The following is a 24,878-nucleotide window of genomic DNA, read 5'->3' as shown; positions in this document are numbered from 1 at the left end:
GCAAAGAACTGACTCATTGGAAAAGACCCTGATGCTGGGAAAGATTGAGGGCAGGAGATGACAGAGGATGAGCTGGTTGGATGGCATCACCAACTCGATGGACATGGGTTTGGGTGGACTCTGGGAGTTGGTGATGGACAGGGAGGCCTGGCGTGCTGCGGTTCATGGGGTCGCAAAGAGTCAGACACAACTGAGCGACTGAACTACCTTGTGGCTTATGGAATTTTTAGTTCGCTGACCAGGTACTGAACCCGGGGCCCCACCAGTGAGAGCGCCGAGCTCCAACCCCTGGACACCAGGAGATTCCCTGGCTCAGTTACTTTGGAAAGCAGTTTGGTGGGTCCTCAGAGTGTTAAAAGTTGAGTGACTGTATGACGTGGGAATTCCACTCGGTGGCCCAGAGTCCCTGCGAACGAATGCTTCTGTTAACACAGTGCACATGACTTCACTGCTGCATTAGCCACCACACCCCTCGAAACGGAAACTGCACAAGTGTTCCTTGTCACTTCTTTGGGGCGCAGACCTGAAAACATGGTTGCTGGTCGCGGGGTGACTCTGTCCACCTTTCTGAGGGATCACCGTGCTGTTCCCTAGCAGCTGCACCATTTCACGCTCCAGTGTCTCCACACCCTCCCCAGCACTCGGGTTCTGTTTTTTTGTCGATTAAACAGGAGCTGTTCTGATGGGTGTGACGGCAGGGCGTCTATTGGTTTTAGCTCTGTCGTCCTGGTGCTGGGTGGAGAGCCGGGGTCGCAGGGCTCAGGGCAGCCAGAGCCGCGGGGAGGGGAGTGGGGGAAGGGGGTCCGATCCACTCTGAAGGCAGAGTCAGAGCGGGAGGGAGGGGCACCCTACCCTGGGGCCCTGGCCGGCTGCACCCACTCTCTGCTGTCTCCCCTTCAGCACATGGCTGGCCCAGGCTGGCTTAGGAGCTGGTGCCGCATGGTGAGGGGGTGGCCAGCTTCCGAGGACTGACCCGCCCTCCCCCGGCCACCCCTGGGCGCCCATCTGGGTCCCCAGCCCTGGGACTGACAGGGGCTGGCAGATGCGGGCAGGGGCTCATGGGTCCAGGGCTCGGCGAGGTCTCCCCCTGCTGGTGCTGCCTGGCTTCCGGCGGGAGGACGGATGGTAGCATCTGACCCCGCGGGCCCAGGCCTCAGGGCGCAGGTGCGTCCCGGGCCAGGCCGGCCTCCCGGGGGTGTGCACGGCCTCTGAAGGCCTGGGCCACGGTCAGCTTTCCAGGCAGGTGGGGCAGGACCTGGGGTGCTCAGTGTACTGGCCTCCAGGGACTGGAGATGAGCAGGCGGCCCCCACGTGGCCTGTGGGCGGGTGGGAGGCAGTCACAGAGCTCCAGGTGAGCGGGCAGGGAGGGCGGCACCTGTCTACCCTCAGGCCGTGGGGTGGGGGCAGGCAGCTCACTGGGGCGGGCAGCTCACTGGGGCAGACGTACAGCCGGGAGCCCCCCTAGCAGGGATGCCTGGCCTGGGGCGGGGAGCTCCCCCAAAGCCTCACCTGGGGTGTCTGTGTGGGGAGGGGTGGGAGCCCCGGAGATGGGCTCAGGAAACAGGGAAACGGGCCCTCAGCGGTCTGTGTGGAGGGAGCTCCCTGCGGGCCCTGGGCGGTGCTTCCTTCTCGGCCTTTGACACCGGGGATCTGAGCCTGAGGCGGGCCTGCGGCCTGGGCCCTGGGGGTTGGCCGGAAGCAGAAACAAGCTGGGGCCGGGGGTCTCACCCTGGCACCTTGTAACAGGCATCGGTACCACCCTAACCTCCACTCTGTCACCGGGCTTGACCGTAATCAACAACCTCAGCCGTGCAGAGCTCCATCCCTCACCCCCCCCAACCGGAACGAACCCACAGCCGGCCCTGAGCCTGACCCCTCTGGGGTGAGGGGTGCCCCTCCCTCTGGATTCTGACAAGCCGGCAAACAGAAGTGGACACGGGCCAACAAGCAGGCCTGGCCCCGGGCACCTCTGCACTGCTCACGTGTCCACTTTCAGGCAGTCGTGTCCCCTTTCTTCCCCCCGTGGGGGGACCCCGCCTGGCCCCGCCTACCCTGTCCTAGGGGTTTCTGCCCTCCGTCAGGGGTAAGGACGCCCCCTCTGCCCTGCGCCAGGACAGGCGAGGTCTGGGGTCGCGGGAGAGGGAGGAGATGGCCTCTGCGGTGCTGGCCCAGCTCCTGTAGAGCCCCCTCCATTGCTCCTGGCATGGCCCCTGTCAGGCAGGTGCTGTCCTCTCCCCCGGGCCGGCCTGCATTGTGTGGCTCCTGCAGCCCCAGGGCTGGGCTGTCGGGGCTGGTGTGGGCAGAGAAGGGCTCGTGAGGGCTGGCCCTTGCCTCCCTGCATAGCCTGCAGCGAGCCCGCTTCGTGGGGGGATGTGGCTGGCAGTGGGGTCTCGGGGAGCCCCCCGGATCGGGCCCTGGCTCCTGACCGGGCAAGGGAGGGAGAACATGGGAGACTGGCCCACAGCTGTCTGTCTGTCCCCCTGTGCAGGGTGTGCCCGCCTCCCCCCACTCCCACCCTGCCTGGGCAGGGGGCAGGACCTGGGGGGGCGCTGAGAGTGGGCTCAGAGCACAGGCCTCCTCTTTCTGCTCGCCTGCAGGGAGGACAGACTGGCTTTAACAGATGGGCCTTGGCACCTCCTGAGGGTCCCGGGTGGGACGGGAGGATGGCCTGGCTTGAGGACCCTGAGTCCCTCTCCTCGGGGGAGGAGGGCCCATGGCTGGGAGGGGTGGGGGATCTGAGCTGGGGCTGTTGGGGGCCAGGAGGGGCCACAGACGGTGGGGGGCCTCCCACGCTGCCCAGGTCGCCTGGCGCCCCGAGGGTGGGGGTAGAAGCCCCAGCCAAGCTGCAGGTTCCTCAGAGCTGGGCAGGCCGAGGACTGGCCCCCACCCCGGAGGAAAGTCCCCAGAGCTCTGGGTGGGCGGCAGCCCCCGCTGTGGCAAGGGGCTGGGGTGGGGTCGGGGGGGGGGGGTCCTTTCCCCAGCGCCCCCTGCAGGAGGGATAGGAACTGACAGATGGACGCCCCAGCTGCAGATGTGCCACAGAGGGAGCTGCTCTGAGGTGAGTCTGACGGTGGGTGACAGCCCCGGTCCCCAGGCCAGGTGCCCTGGGGGAAGCTGCAGCGAGCCACTGGCCGGGGGCAGACGCTGTGCCAGGCCCCAGGGTGCGGAGCCCTCACGGGCTGGGTGCTGCCAGCCTCCCTGAACCCCTCTCCCCACTTCCCCCCGGGGCTCCCGCGTCACAGAATGGCTTCCCACCTGGTACAGCGGCTTCCGGAAGAGGACTCTGTGGTCACGGCCACCCCCCCAGCAGCAACCTGGTCTGGCTGCCGAGTCTGGGTCGGCCTCGAGGACAGAGAGCTGGGGGACCCTGCCCAGGCAGCGAGGGCCCCGTATACCCTCGCGCTCTGTGCACAGGACCCACCTTTGTCAGAGAAGGGGGTGCTGGCGCGTCCCTAGAGCCTGCACACACCCACAGCACAGGCTGTCGGGCAAGGCCGGCTCTCCCCAACCCCCGTATTTGCCTGGGCCCTCTGCTTCTGTGCAGGGCTGCGGGGGGCAGCCTGCCTGCAGCGGGTGGAGCTGCAGACCGGGGTCAGGCTGAGAGCCCAGCTCCGCCCACTCCCAGAGTGCCCTCGGGCGCATCCCAGGGCCCAGGGCTCCTGGGTGAGGGGGTTCCCACCCCACTCGCGGCACAGAGAAGGGGCCCTAGTCCTCCACCACCCCCCGGGCACTCACCATGCCTGTTCCTCCCTGCCATTCCCCTGCTGCCCTCGGCCGCTGGTGTAATTCCCCATCAGACCCCCATCCTGGCTGGAGCCCACAGTCCCCACACGCCTCCCAGGAACCCTGGATGGCAGGGACAGGCCTGAGCACGTCTGTACAGAGGACGGTCTGGGGTCCTGGAGTGGGCTGCTGGCTCTGCGGTAGACACAGGACGGGAGTGCAAGGCAGGTGGGCCGGGAGGAATCCGGGGAGAGGCTGGCCTCGGCCTGACCCCGCAGGGCCTATAGTAGGAAGGCGCGGCTGAGCACCCCCGCCTGGGGCAACTGGACACTGTTCTGGCAGCTGCTGAGGAGGACCGTCTGGGAAACGGCCAACTCGCAGGGCCGTGGGCTCCCTGCTCTCGGGGCACGGCAGCTCTGGGGGCCCCAGTGCGGTCCGCCCAGGGAGAGCTGTGGGGGCAGGCTGCCAGAGGCCTCGGCAGGAGACACGCGTGCATAAAGGTGTGCACGCTCCTGGGTAAAATTTTTATTTTTCACTTTATATAATGTTTTACGGTTTGAAAGTTTTTCAAGTTGGATTACTTTTGCAGTTTAAAAAAACTAAGCAAGCAAGCTGCAACTAGCACAGGTGTATCACAGGGCCCCAGGAGCTAGGACGAGCCCGGGCTGGGCCTCTGATGCTACACTAGCTTTATTTGACCATCACTTTTAATGCAGTTTATATAATATTCAGAAATACCTTCAGTGGAAGGAAGAAAAGAAAAGCCTCCAATTCCTGTGGCTTAACACAGAAGGCCTTCTTCCTCACCTCATAAGAAGTAGACAGGAGCTGGCACCTGGCTTGGTTCAGTGGCTCAGGGGTGGGTGTAAGGGTCAAGCCCTTGCCTCATGGTGGCAGGATGGCTGCAGCAGGTCCAGTCATCAAGTCCACATTCAAGGTATTATGCTAGCTGCACATGCCCTTTTTCTTGGGAAAGCAGGTGTCATCAGCTCAGCGTGAGTCTTGGGCCAGTCCTGGCCATGAGACAGTCTGTCAAGAGAGCCATCGAGTTGGCTTGGAACAAGTGCACCTCATCCCTGGGTGTGGACACATTGCTGATCCGCGCAAAACCGCTGGGGCGAGCGACTGCTGTAGCGAGTGCCGACTGGGGACGACTGCCTTCCTGACATTTGCCTGCTCTGCACGCAGCCTGAGGGGTGGGCCACGGATGTTCACCCCTCCCCACGCCCTGACGAGAGGCTCCACTCGCACAGCCTGCTCCCTGCCCCCAGACCCTCCTCTGACTCCTCCAAACATTCTCCCTGCCCAAAGTGAGGACCCTCCTCCAGGAAGCCACCAGGCCTGCTGGGCTCTGCCTGCACAGAGCACCTCCGCCCGTGTCCCCCAGCCTCGGCCGGGATCCAGCCTGTCGGGCACCTGTCCCCCGCCCCTGTGTCCCCTACCTCCTCTTGGGCCCACCTGGGACCCCCCTTCCCTGCCCCCCTGCCCCAAGTCAGGCCTCCTTTGCCCTCCCCCCACCCCCTTTCCGGTTGCTGTGGCCAGAGCTTCACCCTCTGCTCCCCTGCCCCCGCTGCCCCTTCAGGTTTGCCCCCGCCCCAGAGTTCTGGCCCCTCTTCAGGGTCACCCCATTCCTGCTGTTAAATGACTCAGCGAGTCTCTCCAAAATGCTCTGCTTTCTTCCAAAGCACCGATCACCTTCCAACTATATAACTGTCTTGCTAAGATTACTGTTTAATAATTCTTTCAAGATTTATTTTTTGGCTGTGGTGGGTGTTCACTGCTTTGCCAGGGCTTTTTCTAGTTGCAGCAAGCAGGGGCATTCTTTGTGGTGTGCGGGCTTCTCATTGTGTGGCTTCCCTTTTTGCGGAGCGGGGACTTCGTGAGTTAACTGGTCCCCTGCCCTGACCACACCCCTCTGACCGCAGCCCTGCTGGCTGGCCCAGGATTCTGAGTGGCCGGCTTGTCCTGGGCCCGGGTTTCTGCTTCCCTCTGACTGGCAGGGTTGTTTCTCAGTGTCGGGCCCTTGCAGCTCTTGGCTTGGCAGGAATCTCACGATCTGCCCCCTGTGTCCGCTCAGGTCTCTTTTTTCTGTAAGCACCACTGGCTGTGCTCTGGGGGGAGCACTCTCCTGCCATCGCAGCTGGCGAATGTGCTCCCCCAGCAGCCTCCATTCAGCTGTCACACGGAGACTCAGCCTCTGGGTGGTCTCTCCCCACATGCCGTGGCCCCTGCCTGCCCCGTCCACGACACAGGTCTCTTGTCCTGTCCAGGGGTTGGGACAGCCGGCTGGCCCCTACACTTTCTAAGCGGGGGTTTGTCGCTTTTAGAATCTGGAAAGGAATCATGACTCCTGACTTGTTTTCAAAGTTGACTACACTTTTTTAAAGTTTCAAGGTTCAATGTGGATCTTTTCTCTCCCACATAAATCTTAGTGTTTCAGGAGTTTCTTAAAAAAATCAAACAGCATTTTCATTAGGATTGCACTGGGTTTAGCACAGCTTTCCCATCCCTTCTACTGTCTTCTGTATAACTTTGAAGTCTATTAAAAAGGGGGTGCTGGCCTAGGATTTGTGACCTGTCTGAGGGGCCGTGACGGGCGAGCTCTGACCGTCCTCATGTCTGTCTGTGGACCTCTGTGTGCCCCTCTCTCATGTCCTCTTTCCTTGAAGTTTGTTTTTTCCTACTGGTGAGTTGGATGTTTGATTATTTATCTGTTCTATGGGCTTCCCAGGTGGCTCAGATGGTAAAGAATCCACCTGCGATGCAGGAGACCTGGGTTTGATCCCTGGGTTGGGAAGATCCCCTGGAGGAGGAAATGGCACCCCACTCCAGTATTCTTGCCTGGAGAATCCCACGGACAGAGGAGCCTGGTGGGCTGCAGTCCACGGGGTCACAGTCGCACACGACTGAGTGACTAGTACTAAGGACTAGAGCCTGGGGGTGCATCTGTGGGGCCACAGAGTCAGACACGCCTGAGCGGCTGAGCATGGCATGAGCAGCTGTCTTCCCACTGACTTCACTTGCACGCTCTCGCTCCCCTTCCACACCGAACTGGAAACCTGCAGTCTCTATCTCTGTGCCCCGATCCTACCTCCAGATTTAAGAAAACAGTAAGCTGTGGTTCAGACCACTCATGGTTGTTTAGGCACAAGTTCTATGTCTTGTCGGGAACTGTGTCCCAGTGTTTGCAAGACCCCGCAACCAGCCAGGTATGTGCTTTTAAAACAAGTTTTCTGGTTTTGGTGCTGCTGCAGATTCTTCATTTGGATTCATTTTTAGCTCGGATGGACGCCTCCACATTCCCCAGCAAGGGCACTCAGATCCTGAATCCGTGTGTTTCTAAAACGCCTCTCTTTTGTCCTCAGACCGTGGCTGGCTGAGGGCGGAATTCTAGGCTCACAGCACAGTATGCAGGCTCTTTCTGGGAATAGGCCACACCTGAGCCTGCTTTCCTGGCCCACAGCCTGCTCGGCCACGCAGGCCACACAGTCCAGTCTGGCCCAGATTTGAGTCGGGACTTGGACGTGACCTTACCCTCAGCCCCCTGGGCAGGGGTCACCCCCGAGCTCCCAACCCCCATGTGGCTGCCCTGGCTCTGTGACAAGCTCCCGGGCAGCGTGCCTGCAGGACTCCCTGTGGCCACGGGGACTGGCTGCCTCCCGTGAGACGTGGCTATGGACGCAGCCGAGAACATGCCGTTTTAATTCCGTTTTTACAAATTTAACCTTGAACTGACATAAATACACGAGGCAGCGGGGCCCACACTGGCTGCTCAGCTTGAGCCTCGGAAGCAGGAGCAGCCCCGGGGACCGCGTGGTTTGGTTCTCAGGCTGCAAAGGACAAGTCTGAGGCCCCGTGAGATGATGAGGTCCTTGTCACACCCAGGGTGACTGTGGCTGTGCGTTTTATAAAGAAAAGCACAGTGACGGGGTTAAGAAAGGGCAGTTAGTGTGGTGATGAGGGCAGCTCTCTGGAGGCAGTCCTGCGGAGACCTGGTGGGCTTGGACCCGCCAGCGGCCCCACACAGCATGTGTGGAGGCTGCCCCTCTGGCCTGAGGGCTGTGGGGACCGATGGGGGCCCCTGCCCTCCAAGGGCGCTGGGGGCTGTGGCACACGGGGCTGAGGCAGCCTCTGCCTGCAGTTTATTGCTAACACATACGGTTTACAAACGGGCATCTACTGGCCCAAGACACTGCAGAGTTCTGGGCAGACGGGCCTGAGGGCCCCTGGACACCCTCCCAGACTCGCTGTTTCACCCTCCGGGGGGCTCTGAGCCCCCTCTGAGAGGAGGACATGGAGACGGGCTGCGGGCAGGGCCCAGGGCCACGGAGCACGGACAGGGGCCACACCCGGCCGGCGGGGACGGCCCTGCACACTCAGCTTCACTCGGTGCCTTTTTATTGCCTTTGGGTTTGTGACTGCTGATACAGTGACGCTGCAGGAGCGATGGGTGGATTAAAACCGTGGCCGGGAGGCTCTGCAGGAGCGGGCCTCAGAACCTGACGAAGGTGGCGTCGATCTGCCGCACGCTGGGCAGGGCCAGCATGATCTTCCGCCGGTACTGCGGGTCCCGCTGCAGAGGGTTCCGCTCCAGGTACACCGTCTCCAGGCTCCTGGCGCCCTTGAGCTCGTCCAAGTCGCTCCAGCAGTCCAGGAGGTTGTCGTTCATCTGGGGGGACAGCCGCGCGTCAGAGAAGCCTCGGGACCCCACGGCCCTCACCCCGCCCCATGCAGAAGACAGGCCGGCCCGTGCACCCTGGCGCATGCTGGCCGGGTCGCGTCCCGCGGGATGAAACTGGCGGACGCCGCTAAGTCCACGTCCGGGTCCGCAGAGGGACGACGGAGCCACCACACAGTGCCCGCCCCCGCCCCGGGCAGACAGGGTTTCTCAGGCTCGCCTGCTTAAGGAAGCCTGTGTTCACAGAACTCCCTGTGGGCCTCGTGTGTCAGCTGCCCTGGGACACCCAGCTTTCCAGAACTCGGGGGCTGTGGAGGCCCCGAGGCCTGCTCCCAGGCGGGGCCAGACGCCTCTACCGCAAAGGGACAAGGGCTGCTCCCTGAGGAGCCGCGGCCTGCGCCCCGCGCCGCCCGTCCATCACTGTCCCCTGGGCCCCTCCGCATGCGCAGTCGCAGCAGGGGGCCTGGGCCTCAGGCTGGGGCTGCAGCCGGACAGCCAGCAGGAGCTGCCACAGAGGGGCTGCGTGAGCACGCGGTCCACGCCTTCCACACATGCACCTTGGGAAACACGCCAGCACTGGCTGTCTCCACCTTTCTGCGCTGGCTGCACCGCTGTGGTCTGGGGGCCCAGCACCCAATCTTATGTGCCACACACTTTCCAAATCTGACGGATGGCTCTGTTCTCCAATTGGTCTTCAGTGTTTGTCTTTTTAAGCAGCATTTTGTACCATTCTTTTGGCAAAATATACAGTCTATTTATAAGCATTTTTTGTATTTTCTTCCTTAAAAAACATGGCTTCTGTGTTTCTGCTACAAAATATGGTAATAACTGGGGAGTGTAGCAAGGTGTGTTCTGCATCACGTGAAGGTCAATGAAGTTCACAGAAGTAAAAGACGCCTTCATTTAATAAACGGAGGCCTGTCACTGTTCGGAGGGGAGGTCCTGGCAGCGGGATCTACTTCCACCCCTTTCCTGTGTTGCTGGTGGTGGCGTCCCCGACTCGCCCGCGCCTCCTCTCCCCTCCACGGTCATTTGCGCCGGACACACAACCTACGTGCTTCCCATGTGAGCCGTCACAGCTCCGCCAACACCGCTGTGCCAGCAGTCAGTAGTTACTAGGTTTACAAGCCCGAGGTCTTATCAGTTAGGGTGTTCTGTAGCACAGCTAGCCTCCAGGCAGTTTTCTCAAGGATTTGTAAAGTGGGCCTGGGGATTTTGCTCAGCACCAACAGCGCTTGTAAAGGAGCCTTAGACAAGGTAACTCCAGATGCTTTTAACTGTACTTTTTCAAAATGAAACTCAAAACCATTCACCTGTACTGTCTCCACAGAAACTCTAGAATATCTGGAAGGGTCATGGGCGGGAGGATGGGTCTGTATGTCTCTCTTCTGAGTTCTTCCCAGCTGAGGCGTGTGACCTTCCCAGCTGAAGGAGCGAGGTGTGGGGAGTGACCTCCCGGTGCACTTGTCTTCTTAAAGAACCTCCTGGAAGCACTGTTTTAGTTTCTTCTGTTAGACTGTCTCCCGCCTCCTTCTCACACTGTTTCCTGTCAAATGAAGTGGCCTTTAAAGCAAGCCAGCTGCTGGTCTCGCAGAAGGGCCTGTGCTCTGGATGCAGCAGGCTGCTCCCTGTGGCCGCGAGCTTGTTCTCCAGCCACTCCACACTCGACCGCTGCGTTACGTGCACACGTGGGGGAGGTCCCCCCAAATGTCCTGACCAGCACCCCGAGCAGACGGAGCGCACGGAGACGGCAGCCTGCGCCGTCTCACTCCCGGGTGCGTGTGATCGCGTGGGCATGCTGGTGACCCCGACAGCTCTGCAAACTCCTGGCGGGTGATCCTGGGCTCACATGTGAACATCCTGCCTGAACCCACACTGCAGTCCTGCTGCAGACGCAGCCGGGATGGCGCTCCATGCAGACTGTCTCCAGAGTCTATTCCAGTGGTTTCTGGTGGCTGACATTTACATACAAAATTCACATTCACTTCCCCTCAAATTCAGCAACACTTGAAACAAAACCAAGGTGTAGGAGAATTCTCAAGGTGTTTTTCTTACACAACAAAATCACTTGTAGGCTGCTGGCGTCAGACTAGGAGTCTGCTACTTCATAGAAAGTTGGGGGTCTGAGACCACGCGAGCCCCCGACACAGCCAGTCTGCTCACGGCCCCATCATGGGGGGCATCCTGCCTCCTCCAGGCCTCTGTCACTCAGGCCAGCATAGGTTCCTGGGAGGATCGCCAGGGCACAAGGGCCGGCACCTGGCTGGGCTGGGGTTAGAGGTGTGTGCATGTTGCAGTGCTGGGTGCCCCGGTGCTGGAGCAGCCTGGTCAGGACCCCGGCTCTGGGCTCATCCTCTGGCTGTGACATGCCCTGGCCTCTTCAGACCGAATCCCTCTGCTCCGATCCACTGCTGACCCCGGCCACGCCCTCCTCCACAGCTGGGCTGCACGCCAGACCGCAGTCCCGGTGGCTTGCTTTGCGCCCAGCCCTGCAGAGGCTGGTCTGGGAGTCACGCCCTGACGGCACCCAAGACCAGCGCCATCACTAAAGGGCAGGGGCATCCTCACAGCAGGCCACTGTGCGTTAGGGAAACCGGGTCATTTCTGAGATGAGGAGAAGAACACACACAGGACATCAAAGGGTTGGCAGAATGGCTGGGTGAGGAAGGGGCAGGCCTTGGACACAGCACAGATCTTGGATGACGCACACTTTGCACACGGCACTCCTGCAGGAGTCACACTCGGGACAAGCGTGTGGAACTCTGACACTGCAGATCTCAGCTGGGGGTCGACCTGCAACCCCCTCAAAAGAGTCTTGTGGTTTCTTATGCCTCGTTTCTCATCTGTGGGCTCCAGGAACCACACCCATCACTGTGAGACCAACAAGGGGCACGTTCCAAGGTGACCAGCCATGGAGGCCCATCCATAGCTCCTCCCGTGGTTCTGGGCCATCTGAGCCAGGAGCACGGCCTCGGGGCTGCGTCTGGAAGCCCTCCAGCCACATGGTGACCCTGGGACTAACCCACACGGATCAGGGCTTCTCATGCGCCCGGCCATCAACGGCTCTGCCTCTGGGGTGGGACAGGGCCTGACAGCCTGTGACTTTACCCAGCTCTCTGGTGACGCCGTTGCTGGAAGGCCACATGCATTGTGGGGACCACATCTGCAGCCCCCCGAGCTCTTGGTCCCCGCCCCGGCCCCCAGAGCCGCAGCAGAAGCGCTCCAGGCACCGGGACCTGCTCAGCTGAGCGCCAGCAAGCGCACGTGCATTGCACTTACCCAGAATTCCTGCAGCTCTGTTAGGTGGCTGATATTCTCAATCTTTTTGATTCTATTTGATGCAATGTCCAACATCGTGAGTTTGTTCTAGAACAAGGAGATAAAATTTTCCTGCATTACCTCAGTCCCACCATGACTGTGGGTATGCACGTTGCGCTGGGCGCTGGGCTTACAGCGCGAGGCGAGCCGCCCTCTGCCCTCACAGGAAAGGGGGTGTTGGTGGGTGGGGGCAGGGGGCATGGCCCTGCCCCCTCCTGCAGCACCCGGCCGAGTTTACAGCCAATCTTCACCACTGCCTCACTGAGCTCTTGTTACTGGGGTCTGAAACTAGAGCCACCAGATTCCACGCCCCAGACTCCCACATCCTGGTCCACAGGACCCCAGCGGGACGGGTCCTGGAGGGGCAGAGAGCACCCACCAAAACAGAGGCGGCCTGGGCCCTGGGGCGGGCCCTGCACGGCGACAGGTGTCGCAGCATTTATCTGGTGCTTGTCCCAAGGAGGCATCCAGCCCCGAGTGATTCTGAAACCGCCCCTCTTCACTTAAGGCAGAGGGCCCAGGGCGCGGCGAGGGACTGCCAGGCCCCACACCGTCCCTTCTGGGAGGACCCTGCTTCTTGCACAGAGAGGAGTGTTCGAGCAGCCCATCTGGGTGCCGACTGGGCACGGGCTGCTTCCGTCGACTTCTGCTCAGACGGCCACTGACGGCAGTGGGCTGGAAGGCACCTGCCCGCAGGGCGCAGGGGCTTTGGGCAAACAGGGACTTGGGAGAACCACGCAGAAGGAAGTGTGGGTACGGCAGGGTGGGGCCCAGTCAGGCCCGCTGTGCCCGCTCTGGGGGCTGGGGGGTGTGGGGGTGTGAGCGCGGGAACCGGCCGGGCTGCAGTGTCTATGGCACGGGGGGGCTGTGACCCTGGGGCAGCCCCTGTGTGGAGACCAGCCCAGGGGCGCCGAACAGCCAGAACGGCCCCAAACCTCCGAGCACGAGGACCCCATCATGTGCTTGATGCTACCTTGAGATGTTCTGGGGAGCTGGACAGCGTTTTGAAAGCTTGTTCAAAAGCAAACCATTACTAATTACTTAAATAAGGTAAGGACGGGGATGGGGGTAAGGTGGGGTGGGGAGAGCAAGCCCCGCAGAGCCTACGACGTCCGCAACCACAGTCTCCCCGGGCAGACCTGTGGGAAGGCCTGCTACCTGGAGAAGCCCTGAGCAGGGTGGCCCCAGGGCACCAGGGGAGCAGCCGCTCCCCGTTTGAGAGAAAGATCATTGACCGCTTGACTTCATACTACAAAAGTAAACTCCAGGGAAGTTAAGAGATGCAGCTCAGAGGAAAATACAGAATATTTGCTCTTTAGTTGAATAAAGCCTGTTCCATTTGATTAGGGGGAACTTGCAAAAATGTAATTACTTTAAAGCCGCACTGCTCTCCTTCTGTTTCGCTGCAGAGGCCCACGCAGGGTCTAGTACTGGGCCGGGCCACCGAGCAGCAACCCCCCGGGGAGGGCCCCGCGGCTTCCGCCCGCAACCCCCCGGGAGGGCCCCCCCGCGGCTCCGCCCGCAACCCCCCCCCCCCCGGGCCCCCCCCCCCGCGGCTCCGCCCGCAAACCCCCCCCCAGGGCCCCCCCCCCCCCCCCCGGCTCCGCCCGCAACCCCCCGGGGGGGGGGGGCCCTGCGGCTCCCGCCCGAAACCCCCCAGGGGGAGCCCCCCCCTCGCGGCGCCCGCCCGCAACCCCCCGGGAGGACTCCGCGGCTCCCGCCCACAACCTGCCCACAACCTCCCGGGATGACTCCACGGCTCCCGCCCAGTCCTGCCGGCCTGGCGTCCTGCTGCTCCTGGGGGCCACGCCCTCTCCTGCACAGACCCTCCAGCCGCTGTGGGGACTGGCGTGGGGAGGAGGCCCTGCCAGCCCCCGTCCAGCCCTACCTCTCAGAGTTTGGCCTCAACCTCTCATTCTGCACCGCCCAGGCGTGCACCCAGGTGACACACCAGCTCTGCAAACTGACTGAAAGGCAGGGGAAGGTGACCACGCTCACTGGAGGCAAATTTCACCAGCTTTTCCAAAATTCTGTAAATGTTGGTGAAACAAAATCCAGAAAGCAGGTTTCCCCTAAAATCTCACTGATGGTGATGAGGCCCAGGGCCAAAGAAGCCCTTACGAAGATTGAAACACAGTGCTTACCAGGTGACGGACCTGGTTACACCTGCTGGCAATTAAAACAGGAAAAAATACCCAGTAAAATTGAGTGAGTTCAAGTATTTTATTTGTCTTGAATACTGCGCTGAGGAAAAGCAGGCTGACCTGCAACAGTTGAGGAGGGCAGGGGCCTCCTGAGGGCTCAGGGCTAGGGCTATCCCCGCTGCCCACTGCTTCTAAGCTGTCCTGTGTTGGGTGGGCAGGGCTGGTGGGGAGAGGAGGAGGGAGGAGGAGGAGGAGGAAGGGAGGGGGGAGGAGGGAGAAGGGGAGGGAGGACGGAGGGAGGAGGACGGTGCAGGATCTGGGCCCTCGGCTGGGGGTGGGGCCAGGAAGCTGGTGGCCAGGGGCAGGAAGAGAGGGCAGCTGCTGACAGCTGAGAGTCGTCCATGGCACACGGACACCCAGGAGCAGCTAGGGTTTCCGTTTTAAAAACTTTAATTATTGTTGGCCATGCCATGCTGCACGCAGGATCTGTTCCCTCACCAGGGATGGAACCTGTGTCCCTTGCATTGGAAGCTTGAAGGCTGAACCACTGGACCAAAGGGAAGTCCCTGGGGTTTACTTTTTAGAAACTTTCCCAAAGCCCATAGAGAGGTGCACTGACCCAGCCCACGACACACAGCTCAGCCCCGCTTAGCGCGCGGGTGAGGAGCGAGTTGGCCGGCCCATGGCCCAGCCTGAGGCGCCTGGAAAGGTCTCCCCGGAGAACCTCTCGAGACTGCCTGTGCCCCTACAGCCCCACAGCCAGACGGGCTCTTACGTTGTTGTCCAGGCCCTCGATGACCTCGATGCCATTGTGGCTGAGATACAGCTCCCGGAGGTTCACCAGGCTCTGCAGGCCCTCGATCTTGGTCAGCCGGTTGCTCTGCAGGGAGAGTCAGAACGGCGTGAGACCGGGGGGCTTCTGGGGAGCAGGGCTGCGGACCCGGGGCTCCTGACAATAGGGCACCACCCACAGCGGCTGCAGGGGCCTCGCCCAGAGGGAGGCAGGGCCCAGACGCAGGCAGGGCCCTGCGTCTGCTGTCCCGGGCGAAACTTGTGTGCACGGCCAAAGGCTCTGATGCACGAAACTCACTTTTCAAAATCTACTTGAGGAAAGTCTACCTCAAATAATTCAGTTAACTCAAAAATGTCAAAATCAGGATATTTTAAAATAACTTAGTTGTCATTTCTTTCGGCATCTGTCATAACTGGAGATGGAGGACAGCGCCCGCTTCTCACACAGGTCTGCTCGACAGCTGCTTTCTGAGAGGCCTGCCACCAACACCCCCGGGGCCGCCGCCACGCACCTGCTCCTGACAAAAGGAGCTGGGCCGAGGCTGCTGCCCACCCCACGCAGGGGCTGCCCAACCACGCCCATGTGGCACGCCCCCGGCACGGATGGACGGGACACGGGGGTCCCTCCAACCATGGAACCCAGCACAGCGTGAGCTGTGGAGATGAGCTGCTCTGGCTAAAAGCCGCCTGGACTTTCATTAGGAGAACAAACGTGGCACGTTAAGGAAGGAAACCTCAGGCCCACGTGTGTCACACGTTTTGCAGGTCCGTGAAGTGTGATGTCTTCATCGCTCACTTGACAGTGAAGCCAAGCATCGCCCAGCGTGGAGACATGGAGGAGCAACGCTCTGCTCTGGGGGCCCGGGGGGGTGGGAGGGTGGGCCTTCCGTACCTGCATGCTGAGGACGGTCAGGTTGGTGAGTGCGTCCAGATTCTGAAGCTTAGTGATCTTGTTTTTCCCCAAAAACAAACTCTCCAGGTTGGTTAACGTGTCGATATTTTCAATCGCCTGTGAAAATCAGGACAAGGCAGTAGTTACTGGGGAGGGGAAAGGGCCCGCCCCTTGGGCGAGCAGACGGAGCTGCCTGGGCATTGGGCAAGGTACTGCCCACTCTGAGATCCCCCCAGGCAACCTCACTGCAGAGTGCAACCTGAGAACAAGACGCTGGTTGTGTCCCGCAGGTGAGAGACATGGGAGCCCTGAGCCTGGGACGCCCGCAGGCTCCTGGGGGTGCTCTGCCCCTTCCTGTCTCTGCAACCCCTTCTGCCTTCCTCCCTGCTCTGCCGCGTGCTCCCCAGTGCCCCGTGGGCAGCTGTGCTAATGAGCGCCCTGGCAGGCCTCAGGTCACCGCCTCCCGGATACGGCACTCTCACAGGCTAACTGAGCTTTTCCGGCAGGGGACGCAGCGGGGCCTCCAAGTGCGGAGCGAGCCTTTTGTCCAGGTCTCATAGCAGGACGGGGCCGGGGTTGGTCCGGGAGGACGAGGACTTGGAGGAAGGGCAGCCCTGCCTGCCATCGCCTGCATCAGCTGTGACGCAGACCCTCTCTCTCCCACAGGGATGCTGCGGAACGCGCTGATGCCTGGACCACTCCGAGTTTTGCTACTTTCAGCCACATCACCTCCACCAACGGTCTTAAGAAGCCCTTTGACGCAACTGTTCTCCTTGCTTTGCATTCTGTGTAGCTCATGAAAGCCAACATGAACTGAGCAGTATGCTAGAAGCTTCCAAAAGTTGGAGGGGCATTTCTGGCATGCAGGTGGGGGAAGGGCTCAGAAACCCTTCCCTCAGCCACTCAGCAGGCGCAGACGGGCCAACCACGCACCAGGCTGTACCCCAACCCCCATGGCCCGGAGAGAGGGCCCGTCCCTCTGCTATGCTCGGGCCACTTCTGCGCCAAGAGGTACGTCTAAAAACACATCCAGCGGCACACTCAAAAGCAAAGCGCTGGGGGCTGCTGTCGGGCAGAGTGCGATGGGAGAGTCTGCTAAGAGTTACATCGCGACTGGAATAAGGAGCAAGGGAATGCTGTGTGCAGAAGAAAGGCTAGCCCCCTACATCCGGGCCACGCTCTAACACCGACCCCCAGTCAGCACTTGGTCTCGTGAGAGACACAGCTGAGCACACGCCCTGCACACCTCCAGGCAGCACTGCGTGCCCACACCCACCCGTATCCGGTTGGACCCCAGCTCCAGCATCTGCAGTTGGTGCAAGCTGCTTATGTTCTCAATTTTGTTGATCTTGTTGTTGACTAAGAAGAGTTTCTTCAGTCGTGTCAACTTATCAATTCCTTCAATGTTTCTCAGTAGATTAAAAGAAATATCTAGAATCCTGGGAACAGGCAAAACATTTATTAACGAGCACAGGCCACAGCAAGCTCAGGACATAACTGACTTAGAGGCAGCACCCCACCTGGGGAATGTGCGGGGGTGAGGGGGGCAGCCCACAGGACCCCCAGAGCCTGCTGCCCTGGCTCCCAGGACGGGGCTGAGGGCAGAAACCATGTTCTTCCCGAGGAGGCAGCCTGACGTCTGCAGTCAAAGGCTTCACGTGCAGGCTGGGACTGTGGGCAAGTCGGTGCCCAGGAGGAGCCAGGCACAGGCTTGACCTTGGAGGGGGGCTTCCCAGGCCTCAGTTTGGGGGTGCAGGGCTGGTTTTGGGGAGGCTGCCGGGCTCCTTGCAGTCTCACAACTCACTCTAGCTCTGTCAGTGCCTCCAGGTTCTCAATCTTCCTGATCTGGTTGTCATAAAGATCCAGCTCGCGAAGACTCTGCAGCTCCTCTAGGTTCTCAATACACTTAATTAGATTCTGCCGGAGGCAGAGAGTCTGGGGGACAGAGAAAGGTTAGCTGACACAGGCAACAATGTGGCTCAGAGGAAGTGCCCGCTGGTCCTGGACTCGGCCTCCGCGCACAGGACCCGGGCGGGGACGGTTTACCTCCTGTTTTCTAGGATGGTGCTGACCCGCGGGGGTGGAGGCAGGCCACGATGAGCGTTCGTGACGCGGTGAGGGAGGCGCTGGGCAGGGGAGGGGTGCTATTTTCCAGCAGAGGGAACCCTCGATGGCTCAGTTTTGGAAACCAGACTGAACTGCACTGAATTAAGCGCGCAGTCTGGGCTGCACATGGCTGCAGGCAGGCTCCGATGGAGGCACCGCCGGTCTGAGCCACCGCGTGAACCTGAGGAGAACCACCCAACCTAGCGTCTGACCTATCACCCTGCAGGGCTCAGGATCAAAAGTGCCGAAGGACGTTCCGGTGCAGCGCGGCACCTCCCCAAGCACGGTCACAGTTCTGTTCCAGTTTATCTACATCCGGCGGGCGGGATGCACTCTGCAGAGTCACAGAGGCCCCTCCCATGCAAGGCCAAGTTCCTCTCACCTTCACTTTCTTCAGCACCTCAAATCCTTCAATTTTTCCAATGCGATAATGATTCAAATCAACATCCTGAAACAGAGATAAAACCTAGCTCAGCTGCAGACAAGCACCTGGAGATGCGCTTCCCGGGCTTGGAGCCACATGGAGGCCGAGAGGCGGCGGGGCTTGGGGAGCAGTGCTGCCTGGAGCCGTGGGGACAGGTGACGCGGGCACAGCCATGCTGTGACAGGCAGCGGCCTGACGTGAGACGGACCCTCTGCACTAGAAGCCTGGTCTCGCCCCTGCGGGCTGCCCCGAGGGGCGTCTCTTCAGGGCAGTCCCACCCTTGCCTGCGGCTCCTCAGGCTTCCCTGAGTCGCAGATGGCGGGACTCCTGCCAGGACGGAGCAATCATCTGACTCATGTAACGCAGCAGTCAAGGCGCTGCCTTTGCCACACAATCCTCAGGGTGTGAAGCGCAACTCGAGACTGGGCACTGGCATTAAAACCAGTAAGAACACAAGGACTCTGACCAAGGGCCACCCAGACTACCATACTGTCTAGGGAAATCATCTACTAATCTGGAACCGACATAAAAGACCCGACGGCAGAGCGCTCCACCACCAGGCCCCTGGGGTGGCCGAGCAGGCAGCGTTACCTCTGCGTCTCTGTCCAGGCTAATGGTCTCCATATCCACAGGCAGCTCTTGTCCTTCTGGAAGAGGAAGAAGAAAAAGGCCCATTCAGAGCGGCTGGTCTCCAGGAGCACGTGCCTGGACGCTGGGGCCAGCTGGGCCGGGCTGCCTGAAGCACAGGGCCAGTTCAACAGAGGAAGAACCTGCAGGCGACACCCGACGGCAGCGACGCGGTGGAGCCAACACCTGACAACCGCCACCTCTCAAGGTTCTGTGTCCTGAATTCAGCTACTGGCAAAGGTCTCCAGGATTCCACCTACATCCTACAAATTTCCCAAGAAAGGAAATGTGGCCTGAAGCTGTTGGCAGAAGGGTGGGGGGCAACCGAGCCTCAGGTGACCCCAGCCAGCAGCACGGAAGCCGCCCACTGCCGCCTTCCGGCTCGGCCTGCAGTGGTACCTGGGGGTGGCCTGCCCCCAGTCTTTCCCTTCTGGTCTGTGGCAATGAATCAGGTCACTGGAATGTGGGTCATGCCTGGCACATCAGATGTTCTAGGATGTGCCTTTTATTGCTTTGCAAAGTGGCCCTGCATCTACAGACACGTCTCTCTGCAAAGAGCAAAACAAAATGAAGCTCAGTTCAACTGACAGGATCAAAGAGCCTTGCTGAATAAGTGAAACACACCCCTTGCTGAGGAACCAGGGAGGCTGGGAGCCAGTCCGCCCTGGAGAGCGGGTCCCCAGGGCCCCAGCGGGGCCAAGGAGGGCAGGCCTGGACTGACCGTAGCACATCGGACTAGAAGGGTGAGCCGTTCTCCCAGCCTGCCAGGTGCATCAGGACCTGGAAGAGGTCACACACGTAACCGGAGAGCATTTCTACAGTCCGTTCTTGCTCTCACAGCGTGCTGCTGAAGAAACAGGTCACCTGCCTCGCAGAACACCTGGTCCTGGTGGGCACGTGCCTGCTGTCTGGCCTGTGCCCCGGGGCCTCTTGCATCTGTGTCTTCCCTACAGCAACACTGCCCACATCCTGGCCTCATAGTCCCGGCACCTCCCCAGCATGGGCAGCTTACAGGCTGGACTGGAGGCCCCAGAGAGGCACGCCCAACTCAGGAGCAGCCTGAGAGGCTTCCTGGCCCCACACTGGCTAAATTCATTGCACTGCCTTTTCCATAACCGTCAACAATGGCTAGTTAAAAAACAAAACACATCATTTACTCTAGGTCAGCCATAGCTTTATGGAATGTCAACAAACCCAAGAATTAAATAAAAGGAGTTGGGCAAAGCCAAGAGATTGCCCCCAAATGATCCCTCTTCAAAAGACAGCACAGCCAACAACTTGAACTCCAAAGTTGCAAAGAAAGACACGCCACAACCAAGGCAGGGTGTCCAGGCCACTTGGGGTCCAAACCAGGACATGAGGTCACAAGGCCTAAGAGCTCTGTCCATAATACACGCAGCACAGGGCGGCGTTCAACACGCCTGCTTAACCTTTGAGACAAAGTTACCAGCCATCTTCCTGAACCTATCTCATATGTTTCATGTGTTAAAACATTAACTTACAGAAAATCAGTGAAAGGTTAGCAGCTGACAGGTCTGAATTTGTTTATTGGAACCTAAGACCTAGACAGGCACAGGGAGGAGCAGGTCCTGGCTCTCCAAGGACTTAGAGGCGCATCTCCCTGGGGCACTGCTAGCCAGGCTCCCGAGCCGGGGAGCGCCCACGCCAGGTCTGTCGGCACGCTAGGCTAGGCGGCAGAACGTGACCGTAGGGGGCGCACCCCCCTTTCCAGTGACTCAGCCCCAAGGAGAGCTGTCACCCACCCCTCCCATGTGCTTCTCCACCCACATGGCTTCCAGAATGTTGCCTCTGAAGTTCCTAAATAATGTGACTCGTACTTTTGTGGTAGTCGCCTTTTGCCTTAAAATTAGGTTGCCATAGTTACCAAGCATCTGTGCTGGCACACAGCATGATGTTACTTTAAAGATTAGTTTTACTTCTATTACCAAGGGGAATGGGGAATGCACGAGTATCGATACCTTAAAAGTCCACACAATGGAGATAAACCTAGAAAATGCAGAATGTACAAGACCCTCTCAAACCTGCTCCTTAGAGATCCCCTGCTCCAATTGTTTGATGTGTTTTCTTTCTCAAGTAGGTAAAACTACATGCTATTATCAATATTTAAAAAATAAAGATAGGATTTTAACATGCACACTGTCTGTAAAAAAATCTGCTTTTTTCACCTAGTATACTTTGGATATCCTTCTGTGTGTATGGTTTCTCTCCCTTCTTTCAATGGAAACTGATTTTCTAAGCAAACAAAGAAAAAAGGTTTAGATCATGGTTAAGGGGGTGAAAAACCATCATTATAGGCGGAGAACTCTTTTTTCAACTCTAAATTCCTTTGCTGTTTTTAATCACTAAGAAGACAATTTAGAAGCTGATCCTCAGGCTTACAAGTATGGTGGAGCAGGACTCAGAAATGACTTCTCTAAGATAAAATTAGTCTACGTGACCGAGGTAGGAAAAGAAGGCATACAATGTTTATTTTATTTCAATCTCACTTTGTGAACATGTGGGTAATAAATGATTTCCTGGTTCTGTTCCAGAGGACACATTTGTACCAGTATCACTAGCGGCTGTATTTGCCTTCTGTGAAATTAGGAAACCATCCATCTTGCCTGCAAGTGCCCTAAGTGTGGAGCTGACTTGGCGAGCTCCTCAGAGGGGGCTCTGAGCCCTTGCCCACCAGGCCCTGCGGGGCTTCCTGAGTGGACTGGGTAGGTGCCTGGTGACACCCCTCCCCGCCCCCTAGGCTGAGCACAGCCGACAGAGCCCGCAGCCTCCCGCTGTGCGTTTAAGGCTCTCCCCTTGCCCGGTACCTTCTGGGTCCTCCGCCCCCCGCTCCTCTCCATCCTTCAGGCTGTGTGCGCTGAGATCTGCCACCATCCCGCTGCTCTGCTTCTTCCCTTCTTCATCGCCCGACTCTTCTGATTCAACCCGCCTGTCAACTGAATCCACACACACCCGTAAGAACGCATATTCATATCAGCGGACTCTGTGAGGAACATACAACAGACTGACATCCAGCTGGAAGTCAAAAAGACTTCATTCAAGAACTTTTGTCGAATTCAGGTCAACAAACATCTGAGTACTTTCCACGTGTGTCCTGGGCACCGTGTGAGGTAGCCAGAGGAGGGGAGGACTGGGGCTGTGCTGGAGGGGAGAGCAGGGAGGCCGCGGGGTACAAAGGTCAGAAGCACACTACTCTTGTTCTCAAGGAACTCGAGAAGAACAGCAGGTATCTGGAAGGCCTGGGTGGCGTGTGGCTGAATGTGCTGATGGTAACACGCAGAGAAACACCTCCTGTCCGCGCCCTCTTGGCCTGGATATTCACACAGAGGGGACCGTGTGACCCTCCCGCCACATACCTTCATCCAGGCTCCACTATCCATTTGGCCAAGAAAACCAGCCCAGTTCACAGGCCCACGTTCTGAAAGAAATCAAGACTAACTCAAATCAGACTGTGGGCAGTGGGGCGCTCTAGAAAAGGAGAAGACAGCCAGCAGTGCTCCACGCCCCACACGAGTCACGGTCCTAAACGCCACGGCACCGTTAACCCAGCGCAGTCTTATACTGAGTGCCGAGTTGCCTCAGTCGTGTCTGACTCTTTGCAACCCTATGGACTGTAGCCAACCAGGCTCCTCTGTCCATGGAGATTCTCCTGGCAAGAACAGTGGAGTGGGTTGCCATGCCCTTCTACCAGGGATCTTCCCGACTCAGGGATCAAACCCACGTCTCTTATGTCTCCTACATCGGCAGGCAGGGTTCTTTATCACTAGCACTACCTGGGAAGCCCAATTAAATGCGGCTGACTGGTAAAAATCTTTTGGCAAGACTGTCAGATAATTCTCCTTTTTCTTAATTTTTTGGCAACCTCTGTGGAAGCCTGTCTGGAAGAGCTAGAGCACTAGCAGGCTGTGTGGCATCATCAGTCACAGGGCAAGGAGTCTCTCTTCTCTGACCACAGCTTATCTACAGAGGGGTGTGCGTTCTGTGGGGAAGGACGCTGCTTCACCTCCAAGTCTCCCACTGGGGTTAGCAAAGCAGCACCCAGGAAAGGCTGTTGGCCAAGTCCTGATGAATTCACCTCTAACACCACCACACCCATTCCTTCTTCCTACAATTTTCTGGCAACTGTCTTGGATCAGCTACTCACTACCTGTGGTCTGGGCTCCTGCCTGCCCTCCTAACTGGTCTCTCAGTGGCTTGTCTGTCTGTTTAAATCTATTCTTCAGAGACTCAGATCTGATCCCAGAATCCAAATCTAATCTTTGATTCCCCAAATGTCTAGAATGCCCGTGACTCTTCCTGAGTTTGCACCTTGCCCCGACAGACACAGCTTTGGCCTGTTACTTCCTTTGTGAAGCCTCAGTATCCTCATGAGTAGAAGGAGCCAGAATAGTACCCACATATCAGAGTCGCTGTCAGGCACAACAGCATGTGCATGACATGCATGAAGACATGTAGTAAATTAGCCGTCACCAGGCACAATCCCTCTGTGGTCCAGGCTAAGGGACAGCAAGTTCTACTGGGTGATGGTCTGAGCCCAGGGTGGGAGGGGCTTAGCTCATGAAGGACAGCCAAATTGAAATATGGGATAGCAGATCAGCATACCAGGTGACTGTGGGGCACTGGGGACAGTGGCCTGGCTCAAGGTACTGGGAGGGGGAAGGGGAGAGGTAGCAAATACTTGGAGATACTGGGGAAGTGGGGGCAGCAGAGCTTGCTGATTTGTGGAATGGGTGGCAGCCAGAGAGAAGGGATTGCCTAGGTTTCCTCCCATTTGCCATTTACCAAGACAGGGAGACAGCTGAAGAGGAAGTGGGAGAGGTAGGAGGGCAGGGAGAAGGCGGATAAGAAGAGGTGCTTCCCCGCTTAGAAAGACCCAAAGGTCTCCAGATCCAAGACCTTCCTGAGCTCCTCCCGTCCACCCAGGCCCTCCACCACGTGCCCCGCCTGCCTCACCTGCCTCCCTCTCCTCCAATACCACTGTCACTCTTGGTCACTCCAGACAGGTCACACTCCCTCACACCCCTCTGCTTGTGTGTGGTTCCCTTCACCCGGCCATTGCTCTTTCCTGCCCCCTGTCTCCAGCCTGCCTGACTGGTATATCCTTCCAGGCGCAGCAGGGAGCTGGCTCTGGTTGCTGCAGCCATCACTCCCAAACATGCTGCCGCCTCTTCCACCCCTTCCCTGGCACTTGACACTGGAGACCCCGGCTTCTCTTCGGGAGCCCTCAGGAAACCAGCAGAGCCAAAACTACAATGAGTGCTCAAAGACACGATCTGGCTCTCCACTGGGGCTAGGTGTGCATGTAATTATATACATACATAACATGCATGCCGATTTTTTTCAACAAAGCGAAAGACTTGAAATTAGTCTTTTGGATCTATGACAGCTTTGAAAACAGGTACCTGTCGATTCTATCACTCAACTCTCGGCTGGGGTCAGCCGTTCCCCTCAACCGGTTCGCTTTCCAGAGGACCCTTCTCCACCCCCGCCGCGTCCACCAATAAGCTGCCTCGGGCGGGTCCCAGGGAGCCCGCGCCTCGTTTCTCGGTCAGCTGCCTGGGGACCTGCCTCGCGGGTTCAAGCTCAGGGATTCGGTGCGAGGCTCCCAGCAGCTGGGGCGGGCGCAGGGGCTGCGGGACCGCCGCGCCCTTAGTCCTCACCCACAAGCCCGGTCCTCCCGCCGCTCGCCCCGGCCCTGCGGCCCCCGCCTCCCCGGCCGCCCGCGCGCCCTCCCGGCCACTGCCGCCTCAGCACCGGGGTCCGCGACCGGCTGTCCGGGGCCATCCCCGCCCTGTCGGTTGGCAGATGTCACGGGGCGCGCGGGGCTGGGCCCGGGCCTCCCCGTTTCTCCCGGGCATGCCTGGCACGGGCCGCCGCCCCCGCCCCCGCCCGCCGGGCCCTTCGGTCGCCGACCCGCGGGGCCACTCACCCTCCATCATCTCCTGCGACTGTTGCTGGCCCGCGCCGCGCTCTGCCGCCATGTTGGGTGCTCTTTCCCTTTCCGGAATCTGTCGCCTCAGGCCCCTCAGCCAATCAGGGCTCCCAGCTCAAAGGCTTTCCAGCCAATGGGGCCCTGCGCTCTTGCGCGGCTCGAGAGCCTCATGGGAGTTGTAGTTCACCCGCGAGGCCGCGCGTGCCTCCGCCTCCGCGCCGCGG

At 59.3% G+C, this 24,878-nt stretch overlaps 1 protein-coding gene across 2 annotated transcripts; it reads right to left on the bottom strand.

The window, feature by feature from the left end:
• Positions 1 to 8,104: 8,104 nt before the first annotated feature.
• Positions 8,105 to 24,759, bottom strand: PPP1R7 (protein phosphatase 1 regulatory subunit 7). 2 transcript variants are annotated; one of them, XM_020913188.2, is made up of 10 exons: positions 24,652 to 24,759; positions 21,530 to 21,658; positions 18,669 to 18,724; positions 18,036 to 18,101; positions 17,352 to 17,482; positions 16,824 to 16,986; positions 15,548 to 15,664; positions 14,639 to 14,743; positions 11,681 to 11,767; positions 8,105 to 8,392 (listed from the first exon to the last, which is right to left on the bottom strand). In XM_020913188.2, exons 1-10 carry the CDS (start codon positions 24,701 to 24,703, stop codon positions 8,216 to 8,218), a joined length of 1,083 nt encoding a protein of 360 aa, XP_020768847.1. In that variant the 5' UTR covers positions 24,704 to 24,759; the 3' UTR covers positions 8,105 to 8,215. The 2 variants fall into 2 exon arrangements, with proteins under 2 accessions (XP_020768847.1, XP_070319762.1); XM_070463661.1 differs by lacking the exon at positions 24,652 to 24,759 and adding an exon at positions 22,079 to 22,133.
• Between the last annotated feature and the right edge of the window lie 119 nt (positions 24,760 to 24,878).

Source organism: Odocoileus virginianus, unplaced genomic scaffold (assembly GCF_023699985.2).
Source record: "Odocoileus virginianus isolate 20LAN1187 ecotype Illinois unplaced genomic scaffold, Ovbor_1.2 Unplaced_Contig_5, whole genome shotgun sequence".
Taxonomy (NCBI): domain Eukaryota; kingdom Metazoa; phylum Chordata; class Mammalia; order Artiodactyla; family Cervidae; genus Odocoileus; species Odocoileus virginianus.
Note: the sequence above shows the minus strand (reverse complement) of the source record. Positions and strands in the feature narration are given on the sequence as shown.

Bases quoted from the DNA above. Each gene is read 5' to 3' on its own strand.
- PPP1R7 (XM_020913188.2), bottom strand. From the start codon at position 24,703: ATGGCGGCAGAGCGCGGCGCGGGCCAGCAACAGTCGCAGGAGATGATG. The intron at 21,659-24,651 runs GTGAGTGGCCCC...GTGTGGATTCAG, and splicing joins GTCGCAGGAGATGATGGAGG to TTGACAGGCGGGTTGAATCA. The intron at 18,102-18,668 runs GTAACGCTGCCT...TCTCTGTTTCAG, and splicing joins GCCTGGACAGAGACGCAGAG to GATGTTGATTTGAATCATTA.